The sequence below is a fragment of the Myxine glutinosa genome, chromosome 9 (assembly GCF_964187855.1).
Source record: "Myxine glutinosa chromosome 9, kmMyxGlut1.1, whole genome shotgun sequence".
Lineage (NCBI taxonomy): Eukaryota > Metazoa > Chordata > Myxini > Myxiniformes > Myxinidae > Myxine > Myxine glutinosa.
This window is the reverse complement of record NC_136269.1, coordinates 51,464,382-51,486,856: the sequence shown is the minus strand read 5'-3', so window position 1 is coordinate 51,486,856 and position 22,475 is coordinate 51,464,382. Positions and strand designations below refer to the sequence as shown.

The following is a 22,475-nucleotide window of genomic DNA, read 5'->3' as shown; positions in this document are numbered from 1 at the left end:
TGCCACGTTGACCCATAGGTCCATCCACGGGTGGTGCTTGGCCGCAAAAGAACTGCGGTCCATTGTGGGTGGCCACAAACATTGCGGTCCATATGGTGTATCGATCCCGGCAGCAAGCAGCGAAAGTGCAGGCCCACAACTGCGTAGCCAGCACCTCTCTCTCCTCTCTCTCTGCCCCAAAGCCAGATCCTCGGAGGTGGGAGACAAAAGAAGCAGACAAGTGAGTAAGGTGGTAAGGGCGCAAAAGTGCACGCAATGTAAGGTAATGCACACTGGGGGCACATGGGAACCAGGTGAGACAGGTACGTTCCTACCGTACGCCCCCCCCCCCCAACCAGGTAACCTACATGGCCCCTCCCTTACCCCTTACTGTATCCACAAAACACAACACTACCCATAAACAGCTATTTTACAAATCAACAAACATCCCTACTGTCTTCCCCGTTCCTCCCATATACCAAATTCGTCTTCTCTCCCTCCTAACCAATCAAATTTGCCATTTTCAACTCTCATCAAAATTTGCCATCTCCAATTCATCATCAGTCCCTCCTAGGGAGGGAGAGATGGAATCACCCCAATGTCTCATCCACGTCGTGATGCGTCTCACAAATCCAACAGCAATTCTCATTTCCTGCACCAAAACAAAGAAAACACAGGTGTGGAGTCATCATCATCACCACAGGTAAGTGGCTGCGTATGGTGCGACAGGTTCATCAATCCTAACTATTTCCTAAATGACTTTAACAACTTTACACTACCCGGGGTCTTTCTCCGGCCAAACCATTGGCCCTCTTACACTATGGGTTCTAAAAACCAATTCCCATTGGCCAAACTGTGGTGCTTTTCAATTTGGGGTCTCACTCCCCCGATTCATCTCCCGGTGCCCTCGCACAATTTCTGGGCTGTGGCGTGTACCTCTCCCAGCGGGTCTACCCACCTGCACACCTCCACCACTGCAGTTGCCTCCGAGCTTACCTGCTCCTTACCCTAACCTAACTACCTGGGGAAGGCCCTCTGGCGCTCTCCCCACTCGGTGCCCTCTCTGGCACTGGGCTGCCCGATCCACACCCGGGATCCTCAGGCACCCACTCACAACTACCGGCTCCCAGAGCCCACCTGCGGCCTCACCTGGCCGACATCCTCACAGTGGTGGAGTGCCCAACCAACTACACACACTAACAGGCTACACGCCCAGCCATTTCCACGACACTAATGCACCCATCCACAACACCCTTCTGCAACCGCACCACAAATGCCAATATCCAACCACAATTTACCTGTACCCTCTACCTAACACTTACACTACCCGCCCCGGGTACTCGTGAAAGGGGTCCACTCTTCCCCCATCCACACCTTCGCACCATGCACACCACTCCGTACCACTTACTCCAACTCTCTCCACACACCTGTACCTGCACACCTGTGCTCTCACACCTGGTGCCACCTGCACCCTTCTCTCCCCAAGCGCATTCGCGCTGATCCACAACACTCACTACTCATACACTGCTCCACACACCTGTCCAGTTGCACACCTGTGCAATCACACCTGTTCAATTCTCACACACACGGCATCATCTCAGCTAACTACTCCCTTCTGAAACTTGCGCTTCCCAGTCGTGCCTTTAAACTATTGCGCTCCCACGTCATTATCATCCACACTAAACTACCTGCGTCCCCACTACAGGTATCAGTCACTAGCTAACCTTAACGTCACCTAATGTCATCTTCTAGGGCCCTATCAATATAACCTAACCCACCCGGGCTAGTTTTCACTGCAGTACACCCCATAAACTATTGCGCATTTGCCCCACTATGGGAAGGGTGGCAGGGATGCCCCCCTTACCCACCGGGCCCATCGCTCACTACCAATTTTGCACATCAAATTTCCACAAATCAAAAATTTGCCAATCATCTGCCAATCCCTGTACCAATCATCACTGCCACTCCTTTGCCAATCATCAAATTTTGTTTTTCTCTAATTTTGGGGCCAAAACACTATCCTCATCACCCGTCTACTCACTAATGCCTCTCGGTGCGCCAATTCCTATCCAAAGCCCGGCTTCGTGAAGCCAAGCCATGAATGCGGGTTGTTTGGTGCCAGCGGCTGGACACGTCCCGCATTCGGTGCAGGGACGGGGGCTTACCCGGGCCGAGATCCCACGCACCATCTCGGCGTGGAGCCATCCAATGTCCCGATCTCGACCTGCCGGAATGCCTCAACAAAAAGTGGTCGCCATGACGACCCTTTCTATCGGGCTGCCCGCTCCGCCTAGTGGAGCACGGACGCGGCCGTTCAAAGCGAGGCCCGGCACGCACCGAGGGCCCGCTTCGGCTAAAAGTCGACCTAACCTCTAACCTGGTTACCGTCGATGCTTCACCTGGATTCTTACACCCCGCAGCCCGTTCCTTGCTCACACATCCAGCCGTCTCCATGCTCCTCGTACCTTTCCTTACACACCTCGGTACACTCATTCCACTCACAGCCTTGGTCACACACCTGACCACCGAACACCTTGGCACACATTCGTCACTCGCACACCTCACCAATACACCTCTTCGCGCCCCCTCCTCGGTCACCTCCTCTGTGACAATCACAGGTGTGCTCTCACCCGCACACCCAACCACGTGCCTCACTACCAATTCCAGCGTGCATTCCCACTCACGCTCTACCATTCCAGGTGTGCATCCTTCCATCCCAGGTGTACATCCTCGCTCACCTGTCACAACCAACTCACTCTCCTTGTCACTCTCACTACTCTCACCTCCATTCTTGACAGCGCACTCACCCTTACTCTTGACAGCGCACTCTTTCCTCATGCACCCGTCCGTCACACACCTTTCTCGCGCACACTCTCCCGTCACACCCTCTGTAACACTTACCACACCGCGCTTCCATGTGCTCCCTCGCACACGCGCTACGACCGACTCACTCTCGCCAGCACCCTCACTCCTTGGCACGCACTTTTTCCTCACACACCCCAGAGTCGGACTTTCTCGCACACCTCCTTTTTCGCACACCAGACCTGTCGCACACCTCACCAACGGCCTCTCACGAACACCCGGGTCCATCTCGACCCCCAAGCTTCTTAAATCCCCTGGCGCATCATACGCACGACCATATTGGTCACCACTTACACCGGGTCCTCTTCCTCTTCGCTTCTCCTCCATCACCTGCGAATCCCTCATCCGGTTAATGAGCACATCATCACGATCCGAACACAGACTTTGGACCAATTCTTTTACTTCCTCCTTTATCTCCTTCTTATCCCCTCTCCGTCGCTTCTTAATTTCGCTCATCCCTTCTTCCACTTCTTCTAATTTCTGCTTCACCTCTTTTATTCCCTGGTACGTCTCCTCAAGCTCGTCCTCCAAGGCTACCTTGACCGTTTCCATGTGCGTCCTCACCTGCCGGTCCTTCGTCTCCATTACCTCTATCACCTCGTCCAGCCTCGTTGTCAGTCCCTCACGTACCATCTGACATTCCCTCTTCGTCGCTACCAAGTCATTTTTTAGGTCATTTTGTGTCGCTTTTAACCCTCCTATTACCGCAGTGTTCCTTTGTACCTGCTCCACTAACTCCGTCTGTCCCACCGTCAGCTGCTCCACCTCCTGCGTCAGGTCCTCTATGCCCCCTTGTAACTTTACAGTCCCCTTTCTCACCTCCTTCTCCATGTGCTCCTTACAGTGCCTCACCTCCTCGCGCACTCCTCCGACCTCCTCACTCACTCCTCTTCTGATCTCCTCTCCCATCACTTGCATCTCCTGCCCAGATGCCACCCTCATCTGCTCCATTTCCTCCCTGTAAGCATCCAGTTTGGTTTCTACCCCCATTCTGACCCCCTCTATCTGCTGCCCCATTTGGTTAACTTCCCTTTCCGCTTGGTCCCTCATGTCCCTCAATTTGCCTTCCATTCTGTTTTCTAACCCCATTAACCCATTTCTCACCTCTTTTATCCCGTTGTCTAACCCCTCAAATTTGTCGTCTAACTTCCCAAATTTCTTGTCTAAACCCTTAAAATTATTGTCTAACCCCTCACCGGTTCCCCTCGCTTCGTCCCTCATTACCCCCAATTGCTCACTCTGAGCATCCATCCGGTTCCCCATTACCCCCATTTGGTTTCCCATCCTGTTTTCCATCCCTTTGAAATTATCGTCTGTTTTTACCATAAAGGCCATCATCTGTTTCATAAACAGGTTCCAATTCATTGGCATCTCGGGTTCGGCTACCGCGACCACGGCCGCGGCTAAATTTGGTGCCGCTACACCCACGTGCGCGACAACGCTATTTTGCGACCCTGCCGCCCTCACTGCTTCGCTCTCCTCGCGTCCCTCAATTTGGTCCTGGACCGACCCTGCCTCACTCTCCCCTACCGGACCCCAGCTGTCTTGATCCGCCATAGCGCGACTTTCAAAATTCGGGTTTTTATTTCCGTAAAACAAATTCAAATTTCGCCGTTATAATTTCGAGCGGGAAACGCGCTCCGGGTCGAATTCTACCTCCCCAACACCAATTGTTACCCTAGTGGTACAATTGGTGTTCCAAAATTTGGGCCTAATAAATTTAGTCCCGGGTCCGAATTCCACTCCTCGACACCAATTGTTACAGACGCGGTGGTGGATGTTGGTTCACCGAGCGGTTTGGTATGACCGCGCCTGCACGTTTACCCGATTATGCTCGAACGTTGCCGAGTCGCGCTACGCTGAATCAATGAAGGAAAAGGACACAACGGCTGGGACTAAAATGACACGACACCAAGGGTTCAGTTCTCAAGACCTCCGGAGGAGGTTATATTAGGGCGGAAGGTTAGATTACAGGAATGAGAGGGACAGCATAGAAAGACAGGCACTTAGACACACTTATCTTATTCCCTGACAGACGACAGATAAACAGGACAAAACTGACTCACACGGGGATTGATGGCAAGGAAAGGCAGAATCGATGGCTCCAGGTGCACCTGGGCTCAGGGCAGGATCGACCCGGTCCGGTCTAGAGATGCGGGGAGGTCGCAGCGCTCGGATGTCGTGATTGTCTTCTCAAGCTGGGGGCGCATCTTTCGTCACATCCGGTAAGTCGCTGCGTATATCCGGCGGGGAGTGACACGCCCTCGGCTCGTTAGCTCCGCCCCAGATGGAATCGGTCCGCCCTTCTTATTGGGTGCGGGGGGGGTTACCAGGCTCCGCCCTTGACGAGGAGCTGACAGCCAGCCCCTTCGTGGTAACCCCGTGGAGCGCATGGGTAATGGCGGCTAACCGAGCCGGAGTGAGGACGCACACTCCCCGCGCGCGCCGTTGTTGTAGTTGTTGTAGTTGTTGTTGTAGTTGTTGTTTGGGGAAGAAGAGAGGAGGTAAGGGAAGGTCCTAAACTCACTACTGGTGCCATATAATCACATTCTGGTGCAACGAAGAGTCAGAATTAATGGAAACGAGTCCTTAACTGACATAGACTAAGAATAACTAGCAAGATGTCCGAAAGTTGTCTACGTGTGATGCGGTGGACCTGGGCACGACATTTAATGAGGGAAAAAGGGGAAGGTCGGTTCTACAGAGTGTTATTTACAGGCAATGGGACTAGGGAATGGGGGATTGGGGATAGTTGGGGAGTATTGGGGAAATAGGGGAGTATTTACAAGCGGATATTGAGGCCAAGTCCCATATCCGCAACAATATATACAGGGTGTTTGAAAAAGATGGACCCGATTTGAAATCGCTATATCTCTGCAACCACGAACCGCCCACAAATTAACCTCTTACCACTTGAAAGGGCGGGGCATAGAGTTTCAAATGACCACCGCTAGATGGCTCTCCCAGCGCACCAACAGCCTCTAGCCTAAGTTGTTCGCAAGATGGCGACCCCGCAACACAAGGCGTTTTGCGTTCTGCATTTCAGCAAGACTGAAGCCGTAATTGCGGTGCAGCGTGCGTTTCAACGACGTTTTGGCATTGATCCGCCAATGCCAAAGAGCATTCATCGATGGTACCGACAATTTGAGGAAACAGGCTGTTGATGTAAGGGGAAGAGCCCAGGGCGACCACGCACTTCAGAGGAAAACGTGAGAAGAATTCAAGAGAGTTTTCTGCGTAGCCCGCGCAAGTCCACTCGTCGTGCCAGCCGAGAACTTGCGATCCCTCATACGACTGTCTGGCGTGTGTTAAGGCGACGTTTAATCCTGAGGCCATACCGGTTGCAACTGGTACAGGCTCTTCGTACAGGTGACAAAGGAAAGCGTGTAGAATTTAGTGATGCGATGTTACAGAACATGGAAGACGACTGCTTCTTACCGCGTTTGATTTTTAGTGATGAAGCAACGTTTCATCTAAGCGGTAAAGTTAACCGTCACAATGTGCGCATATGGGGACTAGAGAATCCACACGACACTGTAGAGCATGAGCGTGATTCCCCGAAAGGGAACGTGTTTTGTGCCGTTTCTCAAATAAAGGTTTATGGCCCTTTCTTTTTCGAGGGAAAAACAGTTACGGGGCAAACCTATCTCGAAATGCTGCAGAACTGGCTCTTTCCACAACTTAATGAAGATTCCGATGACTTCATTTTTCAGCAAGACAGAGCACCGCCACATTGGCACCTGCAGGTTCGACGTTTTCTAAATGACACGCTGCCTCAACGTTGGATAGGTTGCATGGGACCCCAAGACTTGGCGCTACACTCTTGGCCCCCAAGATCCCCAGACATTACACCCTGCGACTTTTTCTTGTGGGGATCCGTCAAAGACCGTGTTTTTGTGCCACCATTAGCGACTAATCTGGATGACCTCAAAAACAGAATCACGGCAGCGGTGACTTCAGTGAAAGAAGACACTCTGAGAGACGTTTGGGACGAATTCAACTATCGTCTCGATGTTGTCCTTGCAGCAGATGGAGGGCACATAGAGCATTTATAAAATGGTTAGTAAAACTTGATAACTCATTAAACCGTTTGTAACTTTTTGTGTAATTGTAACATGTTGCCATCGTGAAATATACTGCTTTGAAATTGGGTCCATCTTTTTGAATCACCCTGTATATATATATATATTCAGGAAAATGATACATATATATATATATATTCGTGGACAGAAAACAAGAGAATCCCTTGCACATTGGCAAGAAATGCGAGCAGATGCCGGAATCAGAAATCAGCCGTTATGAAGAAATGGATAGTAAATTGTTTGCTATTGTCAGCAGAGATCTCGTAGCAGCAGAAGGGCACCATCATAGGTTGTGCTACAGATCATGCACTAGGGAGGAAAAGACTACCTGCAGTGCGACACGTGATGTAGACCACAACGATGAAGCTCGTTATGAGATGGTTCAAAGTCACTCATACAATTAGGCGTTCCTGACTATGAAAAATTAGCTTTTCACCGACCCCAGGTGATAGTGATGGCTGATCTCACATTTAAGCGGGTTACATCTGATGAAATCTCTTGTAATTGAACAAGTGAAGTACTCCTTGAAGAAACACCTCCACCAAGGCCTGGAACGTAGCCCTCGACATCTTCACCAATGAGAAAGGGAAATTTCTTCTCCATCGTGACAACTTGTCAACTACTGAACTTGCCAAGGCCTACCAGATGCTGAAAGTGGAGAAAGTGGAGCTGCATCCAAAAGGTTTTGATGGCTTGTACGCTCATTTGGTCACGACGTGATATATGCTATCACGCATGGCAAGACAAAGCCACCCAAACAGACCATTCCACCATTTACAGTCACGTCTCTGACTGGGAATGTAGAGCTCATCCAGACCCTCAACCAACTTTGTCACAATGTATTCCTCCGACATGGAAGAGATGGACAGCCCTGTATCTGCAGAAGTTCTCAGTGTCAAAAGATGATGTTGCCCTTTCAGCAAACACCTTTTCTGCCTGGAGTTTTCATTACACTAACCTGGGACAACATTGACTGACTTGAGAAGACCAGCAGTGGTGAGGGGACATCTCACGGAGTCAACGGAATTGCTATCCAAGCCAAGGCAGTTAACGTGCAGCCTTTCCTCCTGTTGACAAAACAAAGAAGAGAAACTCCGTTAGGAGGTTCCTCACTATACTGATGCTGCCTACATATACAATGTTGGGCAAAGAGAGAGGCCACACCAAACTGAAGACGTAGACGCTGACCATGCCACCATTGTCCTGCCCTTGAGATGGAAGAACCTCATCTGGGTTATGGCCTGAATATCAGAGGAAGAATATCCTCCCAACACCACCCCCCCCCCCTCCCTCCAAGATTTTACCAATAAGTGAAATATCTGGTCCTGGCCCATGGACAAAATGGTAAATTGTAAAACGTGGCGTGTTGTTGCATGGTGTGAATGGTGGAGTAAGGTGAATTGTAACATTTTGGAGTGTAGTTGCATGGTGAATTGTAACATTTTGGTGTGTAGTTGCATGGTGAATTGTAACATATTGGTGTGTAGTTGCATGGTGAATTGTAACATTTTGGAGTGTAATTGCATGCTGAATTGTAACATATTTGTGTGTAGTTGCATGCTCAATTGTAACATTTTGGAGTGTAGTTGCATGCTGAATTGTAACATTTTGGAGTGTAATTGCATGCTGAATTGTAACATTTTGGAGTGTAGTTTCATGCTGAATTGTAACATATTTGTGTGTAGTTGCATGATGAATTGTAACATTTTGGAGTGTAATTGCATGCTGAATTGTAACAATTTGGAGTGTAATTGCATGCTGAATTGTAACATTTTGGAGTGTAGTTTCATGCTGAATTGTAACATATTTGTGTGTGGTTGTATGATGAATTGTAACATTTTGGAGTGTAATTGCATGCTGAATTGTAACATTTTGGTGTGTCGTTGCATGCTGAATTGTAACATTTTGGAGTGTAATTGCATGTTGAATTGTTACATTTTGAAGTGTAGTTGCATGCTCAATTGTAACATTTTGGAGTGTAGTTGCATGGTGAATTGTAACATTTTGGAGTGTAATTGCATGCTGAATTGTAACATTTTGGTGTGTAGTTGCATGCTGAATTGTAACATATTTGTGTGTGATTGCATGATGAATTGTAACATTTTGGAGTGTAATTGCATGCTGAATTGGAACATTTTGGTGTGTAGTTGCATGCTGAATTGTAACATATTTGTGTATAGTTGCATGCTGAATTGTAGCATTTTGGAGTGTAGCTGCATGGTGAATTGTAACATTTTGGAGTGTAATTGCATGTTGAATTGTTACATTTTGGAGTGTAGTTGCATGCTGAATTGTAACATTTTGGAGGGTAGTTGCATGGTGAATTGTAACATTTTGGAGTGTCGTTTCATGCTGAATTGTAACATTTTGGAGTGTAGTTTCATGCTGAATTGTAACATTTTGGAGTGTATTTGTATGCTGAATTTTAACATTTTGGAGTGTAGTTGCATGGTGAATTGTAACATTTTGGAGTGTAGTTGCATGCTAAATTTTAACATTTTGGAGTGTAGTTGCATGATGAATTGTAGCATTTTGGAGTGTAGTTTCATGCTGAATTGTAACATTTTGGAGTGTAATTGCATGCTGAATTGTAACATATTTGTGTGTAGTTGCATGCTCAATTGTAACATATTGGTGTGTAGTTGCATGGTGAATTGTAACATTTTGGAGTGTAATTGCATGCTGAATTGTAACATATTTGTGTGTAGTTGCATGCTAAATTGTAACATTTTGGGGTGTAGTTGCATGCTGAATTGTAATATTTTGGAGTGTAGTTGCATGCTAAATTTTAACATTTTGGAGTGTAGTTGCATGCTAAATTTTAACATTTTGGAGTGTAGTTGCATTCTCAAATGTAACATTTTGGAGTGTAGTTGTATGCTGAATTTTAACATTTTGGAGTGTAGTTGCATGGTGAATTGTAACATTTTGGAGTGTAGTTGCATGCTAAATTTTAACATTTTGGAGTGTAGTTGTATGCTGAATTTTAACATTTTGGAGTGTAGTTGCATGGTGAATTGTAACATTTTGGAGTGTAGTTGCATGCTAAATTTTAACATTTTGGAGTGTAGTTGCATTCTGATTTGTAACATTTTGGAGTGTAGTTGCATGCTGAATTGTAACATTTAGAGTGTACAGAGAATGCATTTACAGTGTATGGTCCATCGATTCCAGGTGCTTGGGACACCTGGCCACTATACACTATGGTCAACGAACCGTAATAGCACCAAGACTTTATTTAATAACGTCACACACCCTCGTTGGTCTGCATCGTCATGGGAGTCATGGACAGTGTATTACCCCGATTGGCTGGTGGCGTCACATCACGCAGGACCTTCGGTTAACGTGGCTCCTACCTCGAGCGAGTCAGGCGGTTGCAGATTGGCTGGTGACGTCACATCCCGCCGGGACCCTTAACGCGCGATTGTTGCGCGAACCCGCGCGGTGAGCTGCGCTCCCTCCCGGGCCAAACGCGCTCCCTTCCCTTATGACGCAGAGCACCCCGTGCTCGAGCTCCTCTCGGCACAACGAGGTACGTACTTTTTCCAGCTACCGATACCCGTGAATGTTACCGCGAACAACAAGCGTATTATGGTGCTCAGGTGTGCGTATTATGGTGCTCAACCTTTCGTGAAGTTTAATGATTCATTCGTCTGTAACACTCGATAAAGTACAAATATGGAGTTCGTATCCGTGGAGGACGTGTCGTGCATGCACGTACGGTATTTCATATGAGATGCAAATGGAGCTAATTACTCTGTCAACCCCAAAGTCCTATATACGAGCATAGCGCGGCCTAATAATAATAATGCTAATAATGGACGTTTTGATACTACGATCTCGTATTGCTTCTCGGAGCATGTACGTACACGCACACCCCGCGGGGTGTGCGCTAGAAGGCGCACTCGAACACAGAGAATGAAATCGTTGTTTTGTTACCTCCGCGACCGAAGGTGGACGGGTGAGTATGTTTTCACCCCTGTTTGTGCGTCCGTTCGTCTGTGGGCAGGTAATCTCAAAAAGTTATCGACGTATTTGGACGAAACCTGGCGGACAGGTAGAGTGTGTGACGAGGACGAATTACTAGATTTTCGTGAAGATCTGACGACTAAAATTTTAAGTGATTCTTCATCATTGAGAGATGGCACCAAAAACGATATGTCACGTGATATTTCATAAAAGTTATGGACAAGGTATGACAAAACTTGGTGAATAAGTTTGGTGAACAGAACAAGCCGATTCGATTTTGGCTAAGAGGCCGGATCTGGATTCGCACATCAGTGGGATACAAAACGTAAACTGTTCAGCCTGGCGGAGGTGTGTGCACTACTGAGTGCCTTATTGTGTTATATTTAGAGTGCACATTCATGGAGCCATGCTCAGTATGAGTACCCCGATAATACCAATCTACCGATCTGAGATCAATTATTTCTGCATCTCCGTGCATGGTTGGAGACCTACCTGGTGAAGGCGAGAAAAAAAAAAATATATATATATATATATACATAGATATATATATTGTCGTGCGAATCCCTCAAGGTTAACACCAGGGACCGCGGAAGACCGAACGGCTTTAATGGAGGCGACGACCAAATACGGATTTTACTATCAACCGCGGGAGGAAGAAGTGAAAAGGAAGAGGCAGAAGCGCTTACCGATAGCGATCCAACCGCAGCTCCGATCCTGCAGGGGAATTAACTTAAAACGGGAATCCGGGGTAAAATGTACAAAAGGAACACGTTTATTCCGGAACCCGAGAACAAGGCACGCCATGGTAAATAAATAATGATCCTAAATTGGGATCCCACACACCGACTTCCAAATACGAGACAGGGGAAAATGAATTAACAATTTGAAATTAATTAATTAATTAATTAATTGAAAATTAACAAAAGAACGCGTTCGTCATGGGTTTGTGTAATGTGGTGTGAGCTTATCTCTCCGTCGTCCAACGCAGCCCCGTCCGGCTCCAAGCTCCGGCATGAGGGAACCCTCCGTCCGCCTCGCTTGCACGCTTAACCAGGCCCCGTGCGGCCTGCACCGCTCCAAGCTCCGGAAGCACCGCTCAAGACGAAGAGCCAAGAGCCAAGGACGAACAACGAAGAGCGAAGGACCAGCACGAAGAAGAGAAGCACAGAGACCAAAAAGAAGAGAGAGAGAGAGAGAGAGAGAGAGAGAGAGAGAAAGAGAAAGAGATCTCTCCAATCGAAGGGGTCCAATGAGAAGCGCAAAAAAATGTCGTCCAGTGCGGAGAGAGCAAAATGTCGTCCAGCGAGCCCTTTTGTAGCTTTGCCATGTGACGTCAGTTCTGGCACGCCACCAACCAGAGCCTCATAGCTTCCCACCGTTTGCCGAACCTCCTCGCGCCTTCCGCTCTGATTCGCTCCAGGTTCGTGCCTTCCGTGCCAACCAATCACAGTCCTCCTGGGCGTGGTTACAGCTCGTCTCACGCGATGTTGCTAGGCCAGCTGGTGGTGCGGCTGGTGGCGGCCATCCGGCAGTGCCCCGATCTGGCTTCCTGCCGGTCTTCTTCCAAGGTCATTGTAAGGGAAGGGAACTAATTAATGTGTGCACTAAGGACCTATCTAAGTGTTTATATGAGTGCGTTGCCATAAGGGACAAAGGAATGATTACCAGGTCTGACACACAGGGGTTTATCTTAGTCCCTACAATTATTTAACACACGAACATCCTTGTATGTTCACAGGTATACTCTTACCCCTGACAAACTGCCTAAAAACACAGAACTTATTACAGGGTAGATTCCTGATCGCGACAGCCGAAGCATGTTACCGATACAGATCTGCCTGGCTCTAGACATTCCTTTACCCCCTGACATAACAATATATATATATATATACTATATATATATATATATATATATATATATATATATATATATATATATATACTTGGCATTTAATATGGAATTTTTTTTGTGGGGTTGAAGTTACTTTTCAAGATGTTTTAGAACCAAAAGTTCATTGGAATTATGTTGAAATTATTCGAGATTTTGTTAATGTGACCGTTAAAAGAAACAAAAACCACATTTGACATTTCGAAACAAATAAATTGATCCTTGAAAGTGATATAAACTGATATTGAACTCAATTCATGGACAGTACTGTGTTAAACTTCTGTACGTTTTCCAGAAGTATCTCTTTATTTTGCACATCAGCCAAAAATTTTTTTAACAAAAACAAAAGTTAAATTACGACTGGGATTACGGACAGTAAAATTACAGTTCAGTACTTCGTGTAACCCCCACGAGCATTCAGGAGAGCACGTCCACATCGAGGCATGCTGTTCACGAGATTTGCCAAGGTTTGGACAGGAATCTCTTGCCATGCAGTGACAATAGCCTGCTGCAATTCACGCACAGAGGTCGGCTGCTGGTCCAAGTGGTCGATTTGACGCGTTAATTCTGCCCACAAGTTCTCTAACGGATTCATATCCAGGGACATGGCAGGCCACTCCATATGCTCTACGCCATGGTCAGCAAGAAAGTGTTGGATCATGCGAGCACGATGAGGCCGTGCATTGTCATCTTGGAAGACAAAGTTTCCTCGAAAGGCTGCACGAGCAAATGGAAGCAATGTTTCTTCCAGAATGGCCCTGTACTTGAACTGGTTCAGGTTTCCATTCAGAACAACCAGGTCAGTTTTGCCCCCTGCATGAAAAGCAGCCCAAACGGTCACCCCACCACCTCCAGCTTGGACTCTTGGCACTATACAATCTTTGTTGTAGGCTTCCTGCAACTTGTCTGCGCACTCGGACGCGGCCATCTTGACGATAGACCAGAAATCTAGACTCGTCACTGAAGATCACGTGATTCCAGTGTCCTGGCTGCCATTGACGGTGCTCTCTGGCCCACTACAATCGGCGCTGGTGGTGTTGTCTGGTCAGGCGTGGCTTTCTCAGGGGACGCCTGGCACAATAGCCTGCTTGAACCAGTCGTTGGTTGACTAGCCTTCTGGATACAGGCACATTTGTCAGTTGCTGCCACTCAGCCCTAAGCCGATTAGCTGACTTGGTACGGCCATTGCGGACTAACCGGTGCAGCTGGCGATTATCCCTCCTTGTGGTTCTGCGGGGATGTCCTGGCCTTGGTATTGGAGTAGGGACATCCCTCTGAGCATTTCGTTTCAGGATCTTTGACACCTGACCTTGATTGATGCCATACTGCCGAGCAATAGCACGCTGTTTCATGCCGTAATTTCGTAAAGCCACCACTCCATGACAAACAGCATTGTCGAGTTGACAGAACATCTCCAGAGGAAGCGGCAATAACTTTTGGAGACGTGCAGCAGTTGTTTTCCACTAATACAGAACGCAACAACCCTTGTATACCGACTGTGAAGCCAATCATCAAATGCACCTGTCCGTACATTTAACCACGCCACCTGTGATATAATCCGGTTGTTGACCTCTTGCTGCGACAGACAATCAGTGACATGGTTCTTTCAACAAATAAATCACAAAGTGTAAAAGAAACTCACCAGATTGATACACTGAGTTAAGAAAGTAAACCCAAGTCAAGAAAAAAAAAAAATTCCATATTAAATGCCAAGTCTGTATATATATATATATATATATGTATGTGTATATATATATATATATATATATATATATATATATATATATATATAGTATATATATATATATATATATATATATATGTATATCTATATAAATGTGTATATATATATATATATATATATAAAAAAAAAAAAATATATATATATATATATATACATACATATATACATAGATATACAGTCACGTGAAAAAGTAAGTACACCCCATGTAAAGTTTTGACTTTTTCAACATATTTCAACATACAGCTATTTTATCTTCATTTCAACAATATTGATAGATAAAGGTGATATAATATAACAAATATCATGAAACATTTACATTTTGTAGTCCAATGTATAATTTAAATAAACATAAATGCAAATTTCGCATGTGGAAAAAGTAAGCACACCCCTACATTTATCACTACTTCAAATACCTAAAATTAGAATCAGGTGCACCGGCTCAGGTGCAAATGATTAAAACATCGTTAGAGAGGATCTTGGAGGAACCTGTCTTATTTAAACCTCAGACATTTAATTTGGTTTGCTCTTTGATGTTGAAGTGTGCGGCATCACCATGCCTAGATCAAAATAGCTCTCTGAGGCCTTCAGAAAGAAGGCTATAGATGTCTACGAGTCTGTGAAGGGATTTAAAAAGATCTCCAAACAATTTGAAATCAATCATTCGACTGTCCGGAAGATCATCTACAAGTGGAGAAGATTCCAAACAACTACCAACTTGTTCAGGCCAGGCCGCCCCAGCAAATTCAGCCCAAGAGCAGACCGCAAGATGCTGAAAGAAGTCTCTGAGAACCCCAGAATGTCATCACGGGACCTACAGGTAGCTCTTGCCACTGTTGATGTCAAAGTGCACGAGTCTACCATTAGAAAGAGGTTGCACAAATTTGATTTACATGGGAGGTGTGCCAGGAGGAAACCTTTGCTGTCCAGAAAGAACATCAGGGCAAAACTAAAGTTTGCCAATGAACACCTCGGCAAAGACCAGCAAAGATCAGTCGACTGTCCGGAAGATCATCTACAAGTGGAGAAGATTCCAAACAACTACCAACTTGTTCAGGCCAGGCCGCCCCAGCAAATTCAGCCCGAGAGCAGACCGCAAGATGCTGAAAGAAGTCTCTGAGAACCCCAGAATGTCATCACGGGACCTACAGGTAGCTCTTGCCACTGTTGATGTCAAAGTGCATGAGTCTACCATTAGAAAGAGGCTGCACAAATTTGATTTACATGGGAGGTGTGCCAGGAGGAAACCTTTGCTGTCCAGAAAGAACATCAGGGCAAGACTAAAGTTTGCCAATGAACACCTCGGAAAAGACCAGCACTTCTGGAACAATGTGCTCTGGACGGATGAGTCAAAGGTAGAGCTATTTGGCCACAGTACCAGAAGACATGTTTGGCGAAAACCAAAGACAGCATTTGACCACAAGAACCTGATACCAACTGTAAAGCATGCTGGTGGAAATATTATGGTTTGGGGGCAGCTTTGCTGCATCAGGGCCTGGGCAGCTCACCATCATAGAATCCACTATGAATTCTTCATTGTACCAGAGGGTGCTTGAGGATAATGTGAGGCCATCTGTCGGAAAGTTGAAGCTCAACCGAGGGTGGACCTTGCAACATGACAATGACCCTAAACATATCAGTAAATCCACCAAGGAATGGCTGAAAAGAAAGAAATGGAGGGTTCTGGAATGGCCAAGTCAAAGCCCGGATCTAAATCCCATCGATATGTTGTGGGGGATTTGAAACGAGCTGTGCATGCAAGAAACCCCTTAAACATCGCACAGCTGAAAGAATTCTGCATGGAGGAGTGGGCAAAAATTTCTGCCAGTCGATGTCAGAGACTGGTAGACAGTTATAAGAAACGCCTAGTTGAGGTTGTTTCTGCCAAAGGGGGCAATACCACCTATTCGAGCCAAGGGTGTACTTACTTTTTCCACATGCGAAATTTGCATTTATGTTTATTTAAATTATACAATGGACTACTAAATGTAAATGTTTCATGATATTTGTTGTATTATATCACTTTTATCTGTCAATATTGTTGAAATGAAGATCAAATAGATGTATGTTGAAATATGTTGAAAAAGTCAAAACTTTACATGGGGTGTACTTACTTTTTCACGTGACTGTACATATATATATATATATGTATATATGTATATATGTATATATGTATATATATATATATATATATATATATATATATATATGTATATATGTATATATATATATATATATATATATATATATATATATATATATACATACATATATATATATATATATATATATCCATATCCATATCCCAGAAGTACGCACACTCACCTCTAATAAGTAGTCTAACCTGTAACCTGGGTTCGAATCGCGACCCAGCTATAAACTATCATCCCGGTGTTTCACAGGTCGGGTGAATCATCAATTTGTGCTGTCCCTTGGATGGACGTTAAACAAGGTGGCTCGTCTTCTGACATTAGTTGGTGAATGTTAAAGATCCAACGGTGCCATTCACAAGGAGTAGGCAAGCTATGGCCTGGCCCTATCGACTAGTCGCCCAAGGCATATACATACATATATATATATATATATATATATATATATACATACATACATATATATATATATATATATATATATATATATATATAAATATAAATATATATATATATATATATTAAAAAAAAAAAAAAAAAAAAAAAAAAAAAATATATATATATATATATATATATATATATATATATATATATATATACTCTAGCTTCCGATAACATCCCACAAACATCTCGGCCCTCTAAAGTGTGGATGCCTGATGGATTCAAATATAGTTATTATATAAGTTTCCAATGCGAATATTGCGTTTTCATTATACATGCTTCAGGACCTTATTACAGACTTCTTGGTTTACTTTGGTGCAGGCAGCTGGAGTGGTACTGAAACTTGCCTTGAGCGACTTGTGGGTGACACGACTATTAACTTTGGTCATTGTTTGACAGAAGGTTTCTGAGCATTGTTGTTATTGCTGCATTTTCCATCAAAGGTGAAGCGATAATAATCATGTACCAACGATTCCTGGTTAAGTGAGTCTGCGATACGTGGAGGCTCGGTCTTGATTTGATGACGTCTTGGTGAGTAAGACATCTCCCTTGTTGTGTGTGCTGGCATATACTACACCAGGTGCATGCTCCGAAAGAATGTAGCGTGTCCCGCGGGCTCCAGCACCATGGCACTGCGCTCGGAAGGCGCCAAGAGAGACTCGTCCTGCGACGGCTTCAAACCCAGGGACCCACTCGACTCCAGCCCTTCCAAAGGTGTGTTCTACCTGCGCGCTCGCCTTGTGTCCGGGCGCGGGAGCGAAGTGAGCTCCGCAGCCCAGCACGGACAGGTAACCATCAACGTGGGGGGATTGCGCTTTGCGTTGCCCTGGGAGGCGCTAGAGGACGTTCCTCTTTCACGGCTCGGGAGACTGCGCCTCTGCAGCAGTCACGACGACGTCCTGGCGCTCTGCGATGACTACGACACGGCGCGCAACGAGTTCTTCTTCGATCGCAGTCCTTGCGCTTTTCGAGCCGTCCTTGCGTTCCTGCGCGCAGGGAAGCTGCGTCTACATCCTGACTCCTGTTCGCTCTCATTCCGCGACGAGCTGCACTACTGGGGAGTATGCGAAGATCGCTTGGAACCTTGTTGCTTGCGAGCGCTGCAGCAGCGTGCAGATGATGAAGCGGCAGCGGCTGCGGCGGCAGAAGCACGGGATACTTCCCAGGACGCTTCCTCTGCTGCCGTAGAAGGACCCGCGTCAGGCTTCATCCGAGCCCTGCGAGACATCGTGGAGAGGCCACAGTCCGGGCCCGCTGGAAAAGTTTTTGCCTGCCTTTCGGTTGCCTTTGTCGTGATTACGGTGGTGAGCCTCTGCGTGGGAACGATGCCGGACATGCGGGAGGAGGAGAGGAAGGTAAGAAGGCGTAAAGGCGCAATGCCTTTCAACACGATGGGTCACACAATCGCAGGCAAACTGTATGCCTATGTTTCGATGTGTCGTGGCAAGGCACAACCTGTCCGCGCAAACGTATAGTCTAGTAGGAAGACTAGGTCCCCCTGCACCCCCCGGAGATATACTTCTAATCAGTGTTTCTAGATTGGAAAAAATGTGTAGAAAATGACTAGCTATGGCCCCAAGCTGAAAAAATGTCCCACATACCATTTTTATGCAAATTACTGCTGCCATTATCAAAAAAACGATTTTTGACATATCTCAGCCAATATTGCAGATAATTGAAAAATGAAGGTGTCTAGACCCATGTTTTGAAGGGCATAGATCATGATAGAACTATTCATAACATGATTACATGTGTCTATGGTATACTAGTATGCTAATTAGTGCTTTATTTACAAAATAATCACAGTTTTACGAAATAATAGACTCATATTAAGGTCCGTCTACACAGACGTTAACACAAAGTTTTATTTTTCTAAATACCCTGTGAAATTCACCGAATGCCCTGTGAAACCTGGGATTCTTCTCCAGCTTTTTCAAGGGCCCGACTTTTCCCTTCCCTTTGAAGGCACTGGTGCAGTCTTCTCCGCTGAACACATAGTACCCCAGGAGAGTGGCACAGTAGTCCTCTCCCAGGGATTCTGCCAGCTCAGAGACGTTGACAAGTTGGCGATGCTTCCCTGACCCTGTATCCAGGTACACCGTCAGCTTGATGTTGTGGGCATGGTGGAGCAGGATCAGGAGGATGTCTGTGTCCGGTGTTCTGACTACAGCGTTCTTGTATCCGATGGTAGCAGCATGATGGAGGTACAGAACCACCCTGGTATCAGTCTCTTCCTGGTTGCTGTAGATCGTGGGGAGTTCACGTACCTCGACCTGAAACACAAAAAGGCACCGCATTTCAATCACCAGTCACTGCCAGTTTCAGTATATCTCCGGGGGGTGCAGGGGGACCTAGTCTTTTTTTGATAATGGCAGCAGTAATTTGCATAAAAATGGTATGTGGGACATTTTTTCAGCTTGGGGCCATAGCTAGTCATTTTCTACACATTTTTTCCAATCTAGAAACACTGATTAGAAGTATATCTCCGGGGGGTGCAGGGGGACCTAGTCTTTTTTTGATAATGGCAGCAGTAATTTGCATAAAAATGGTATGTGGGACATTTTTTCAGCTTGGGGCCATAGCTAGTCATTTTCTACACATTTTTTCCAATCTAGAAACACTGATTAGAAGTATATCTCCGGGGGGTGCAGGGGGACCTAGTCTTTTTTTGATAATGGCAGCAGTAATTTGCATAAAAATGGTATGTGGGACATTTTTTCAGCTTGGGGCCATAGCTAGTCATTTTCTACACATTTTTTCCAATCTAGAAACACTGATTAGAAGTATATCTCCGGGGGGTGCAGGGGGACCTAGTCTTCCTACTAGACTAGTAGCATCAATATTGTTAATGACAGTATTATGTGCGATTTCGATTTCAAAACCCAGCCGGTAAACAGATGTCCATTTTTGTTTTGTTTTGTGCATTTGGCTAACATTTCAGCCTGGTGTTGGTTTAGCGGTTAGGGTGCCGGCTTGGGATCATAGTATCCTGGGTTTGAATCCCGGTCGATCGCTGAATCAACGCCAGGGGGGTTGACTCATCCTGTCATCCTTCTGCGGTCGGCAAATTGAGTACCAGTTCACTCGTAATTCCCTGTGTGTCGCAAGAGGTGACTAACAGGGTTGGTGGCAGGAAGGGCATCCGGCCATAAAACATTGCTTCAAAAAAGGGGACCATGGTGCCCAAAAAAGGCAAACCCCTGCTCTGCAGGGACAATGGCCTCTAAAGGTGGTTCTATTTGGCTAACATTTCAGCTTGGTGTTGGCTTAGTGGTTCGGGTGCTGGCTTGGGATCCTAAGATCTTGGGTTCAAATCCCGGTCGATCGCTGAATGAACTCCAGGGGGGTTGACTCATCCTGTCATCCTTCCGAGGTCGGCAAATTGAGTGCCAGTTCACTGGTAATTCCCTGTGTGTCGCAAGAGGCGACTTTTTTCCCCAAATTTGTCATCCTTGGCTGAACATGGCACACAAAGTGAGCGTTGGGATATTATAGCGCTTTCGCAAACTGACTTGAACCATAGAATAAGCTTTAGGAGCGGCCGTGATGACATCATTGTGTTTTGTCACGTGACCTATCTTCCAAGACTTGTAACAAAAAATAGTCACTGTCCCGTTATTGTTACCTCCGCCACCAAAGGTGGATGGATGCTACGTTTTCACCCCTGTCTGTCTGTCTGTCTGTGAACAGGATATCTCAAAAAGTTGTGGACGAATTCAGCCAAAATGGAGAGGTTGGGTATGTGAGAAGGGAAAATTGATTCTATTTTGAAGATCCGGATCTGGATCCAAGAATTTTTGTGATACTTCACCATTGAGGGATAGGACAAGAAACAATATACAGTATATAGCACGATATCTCAAAAAGTTGTGGACGGATTCGGTCGAAACCTGGTGGACAGATTGATTGTGTGACATGGGTTCAATTTTGGTGAAGGTTTGATTCCGGATTCGGATCAGATAATTTTTGAGTGATTCTTCATCATTGAGACATGGGGCAAAAAACTATATAGAGGGTGTTCCAAAAAGACCTAGACAACTTTGGTTGTTAATATATTTAGAACCACAAATTATACAATGTTACCCTTTGATTTATATGACATAGAAACTCATAGTTCTGTGCACAACATCAATACACTTCAACCTGAGTTCCGTTTGTCGAGCACAGGACATCAAGGTGGTACACAAGTTCTTGCCATATTCAGTTCAGCATGTTTGCATCCACCAGTGCACATACAGCTGTGGTCCGAGAAAGAAGATCCTGCAGGTTTGCCACCTTGGTGTTGTGGACAACATCTTTGACAGAACCCCACAGAAGAAAATCAAGGGGGTTATGTCGAGTGATCGTGGGGGCAAGGCGGTTGGTCCATCTCAGCAAATCCAGCGATCTGGAAATTTTTCATTCGGGTTGGCTCGAACGACTAAGGCCAAATGAGGAGGAGGGCCATCCTGTTGAAAAATGATATTGAGGTGCAGGTCTTCAATATGTGGAAAGGCGAATCTTTCCAACATGTTCATGTAAATAGTTGAGGTCACTGTATCCTCCGCAAAGAAAAATGGACCCACCAAGGGCCACACCACACAAAAACGAAAGCCACACCACACATTGACCTTTGGACTGTTGCGTATGTGTGAATTGACCATGTGGGGGTTTTCAGAGCCAGACGTTCTCACATTGTGCCAGTTGACCTTCCCCAATACGCGAAAGCAAGCTTTGTCTATGAACATGACCTTTCTCAGGTAATCTTAGTCATCCTCTATGCAACTGAGCATTTCCAAGGCAAACGTCTTGCGTTTGTGTCCGTCATTTGGTTTGAGTTCCTGCAGAATCTGCACCTTATAGGCATAAAGCTTCAGTCTTTTATGCAACATCCTGTGTACAGTGGTGGTTGGTAGTCCCAGCTCTCTGGATATGTGTTGGATTTATTTTCTGGGACTTTGTTGAAATGATTCACGCACTCGTTCAACGTCTGCTGCACTTTTGCTTGGTTGACCGGTACTTTTTTGTTTCTGACAACTTCCAGTCTCCTTAAACCTCGTGTACCACTCTCTGATACTAGTCCGTGGTGGTGGATTCCTTCCATTCCTTGTACGGAAATTACACTGAACTTGCAGGTCGGATCTCATCTTGATGAGACGCACTGAGCTTTCTACTATGGAGTTGTCATTTTATTTTCCATTAAACCACCAGACCTGAAAATAAATGAAACTTTGAATTTCTGTATCTTATAAAACAAAGGGCATCATTTGTAGTACTAAATATATTAAGAACTAAATTTGGCCAGGTCTTTTTGGAGCACCCTGTACAGCGCAATATTCTCAAACTTGTGGACAAATTTGGACGAAATTTTGTGAACAGATTGG

At 45.7% G+C, this 22,475-nt stretch overlaps 1 protein-coding gene across 2 annotated transcripts in view; it reads left to right on the top strand.

Moving 5' to 3' along the window:
- The first annotated feature begins 10,334 nt into the window (after positions 1-10,334).
- Positions 10,335-22,475, top strand: part of KCNG2 (potassium voltage-gated channel modifier subfamily G member 2) — a 33,263-nt gene continuing 21,122 nt past the window's right edge. The window contains exons 1-2 of one of the 2 annotated variants that reach the window (XM_068129158.2): positions 10,335-10,455; positions 17,693-18,467. In XM_068129158.2, coding sequence (XP_067985259.2) covers positions 17,697-18,467 — 771 coding nt within the window. In that variant the 5' untranslated portion in view covers positions 10,335-10,455; positions 17,693-17,696. Of the gene's footprint in view, positions 10,456-17,623; positions 18,468-22,475 lie in introns of those variants that run through there. The other variant, XM_068129159.2, reaches the window with a different exon arrangement.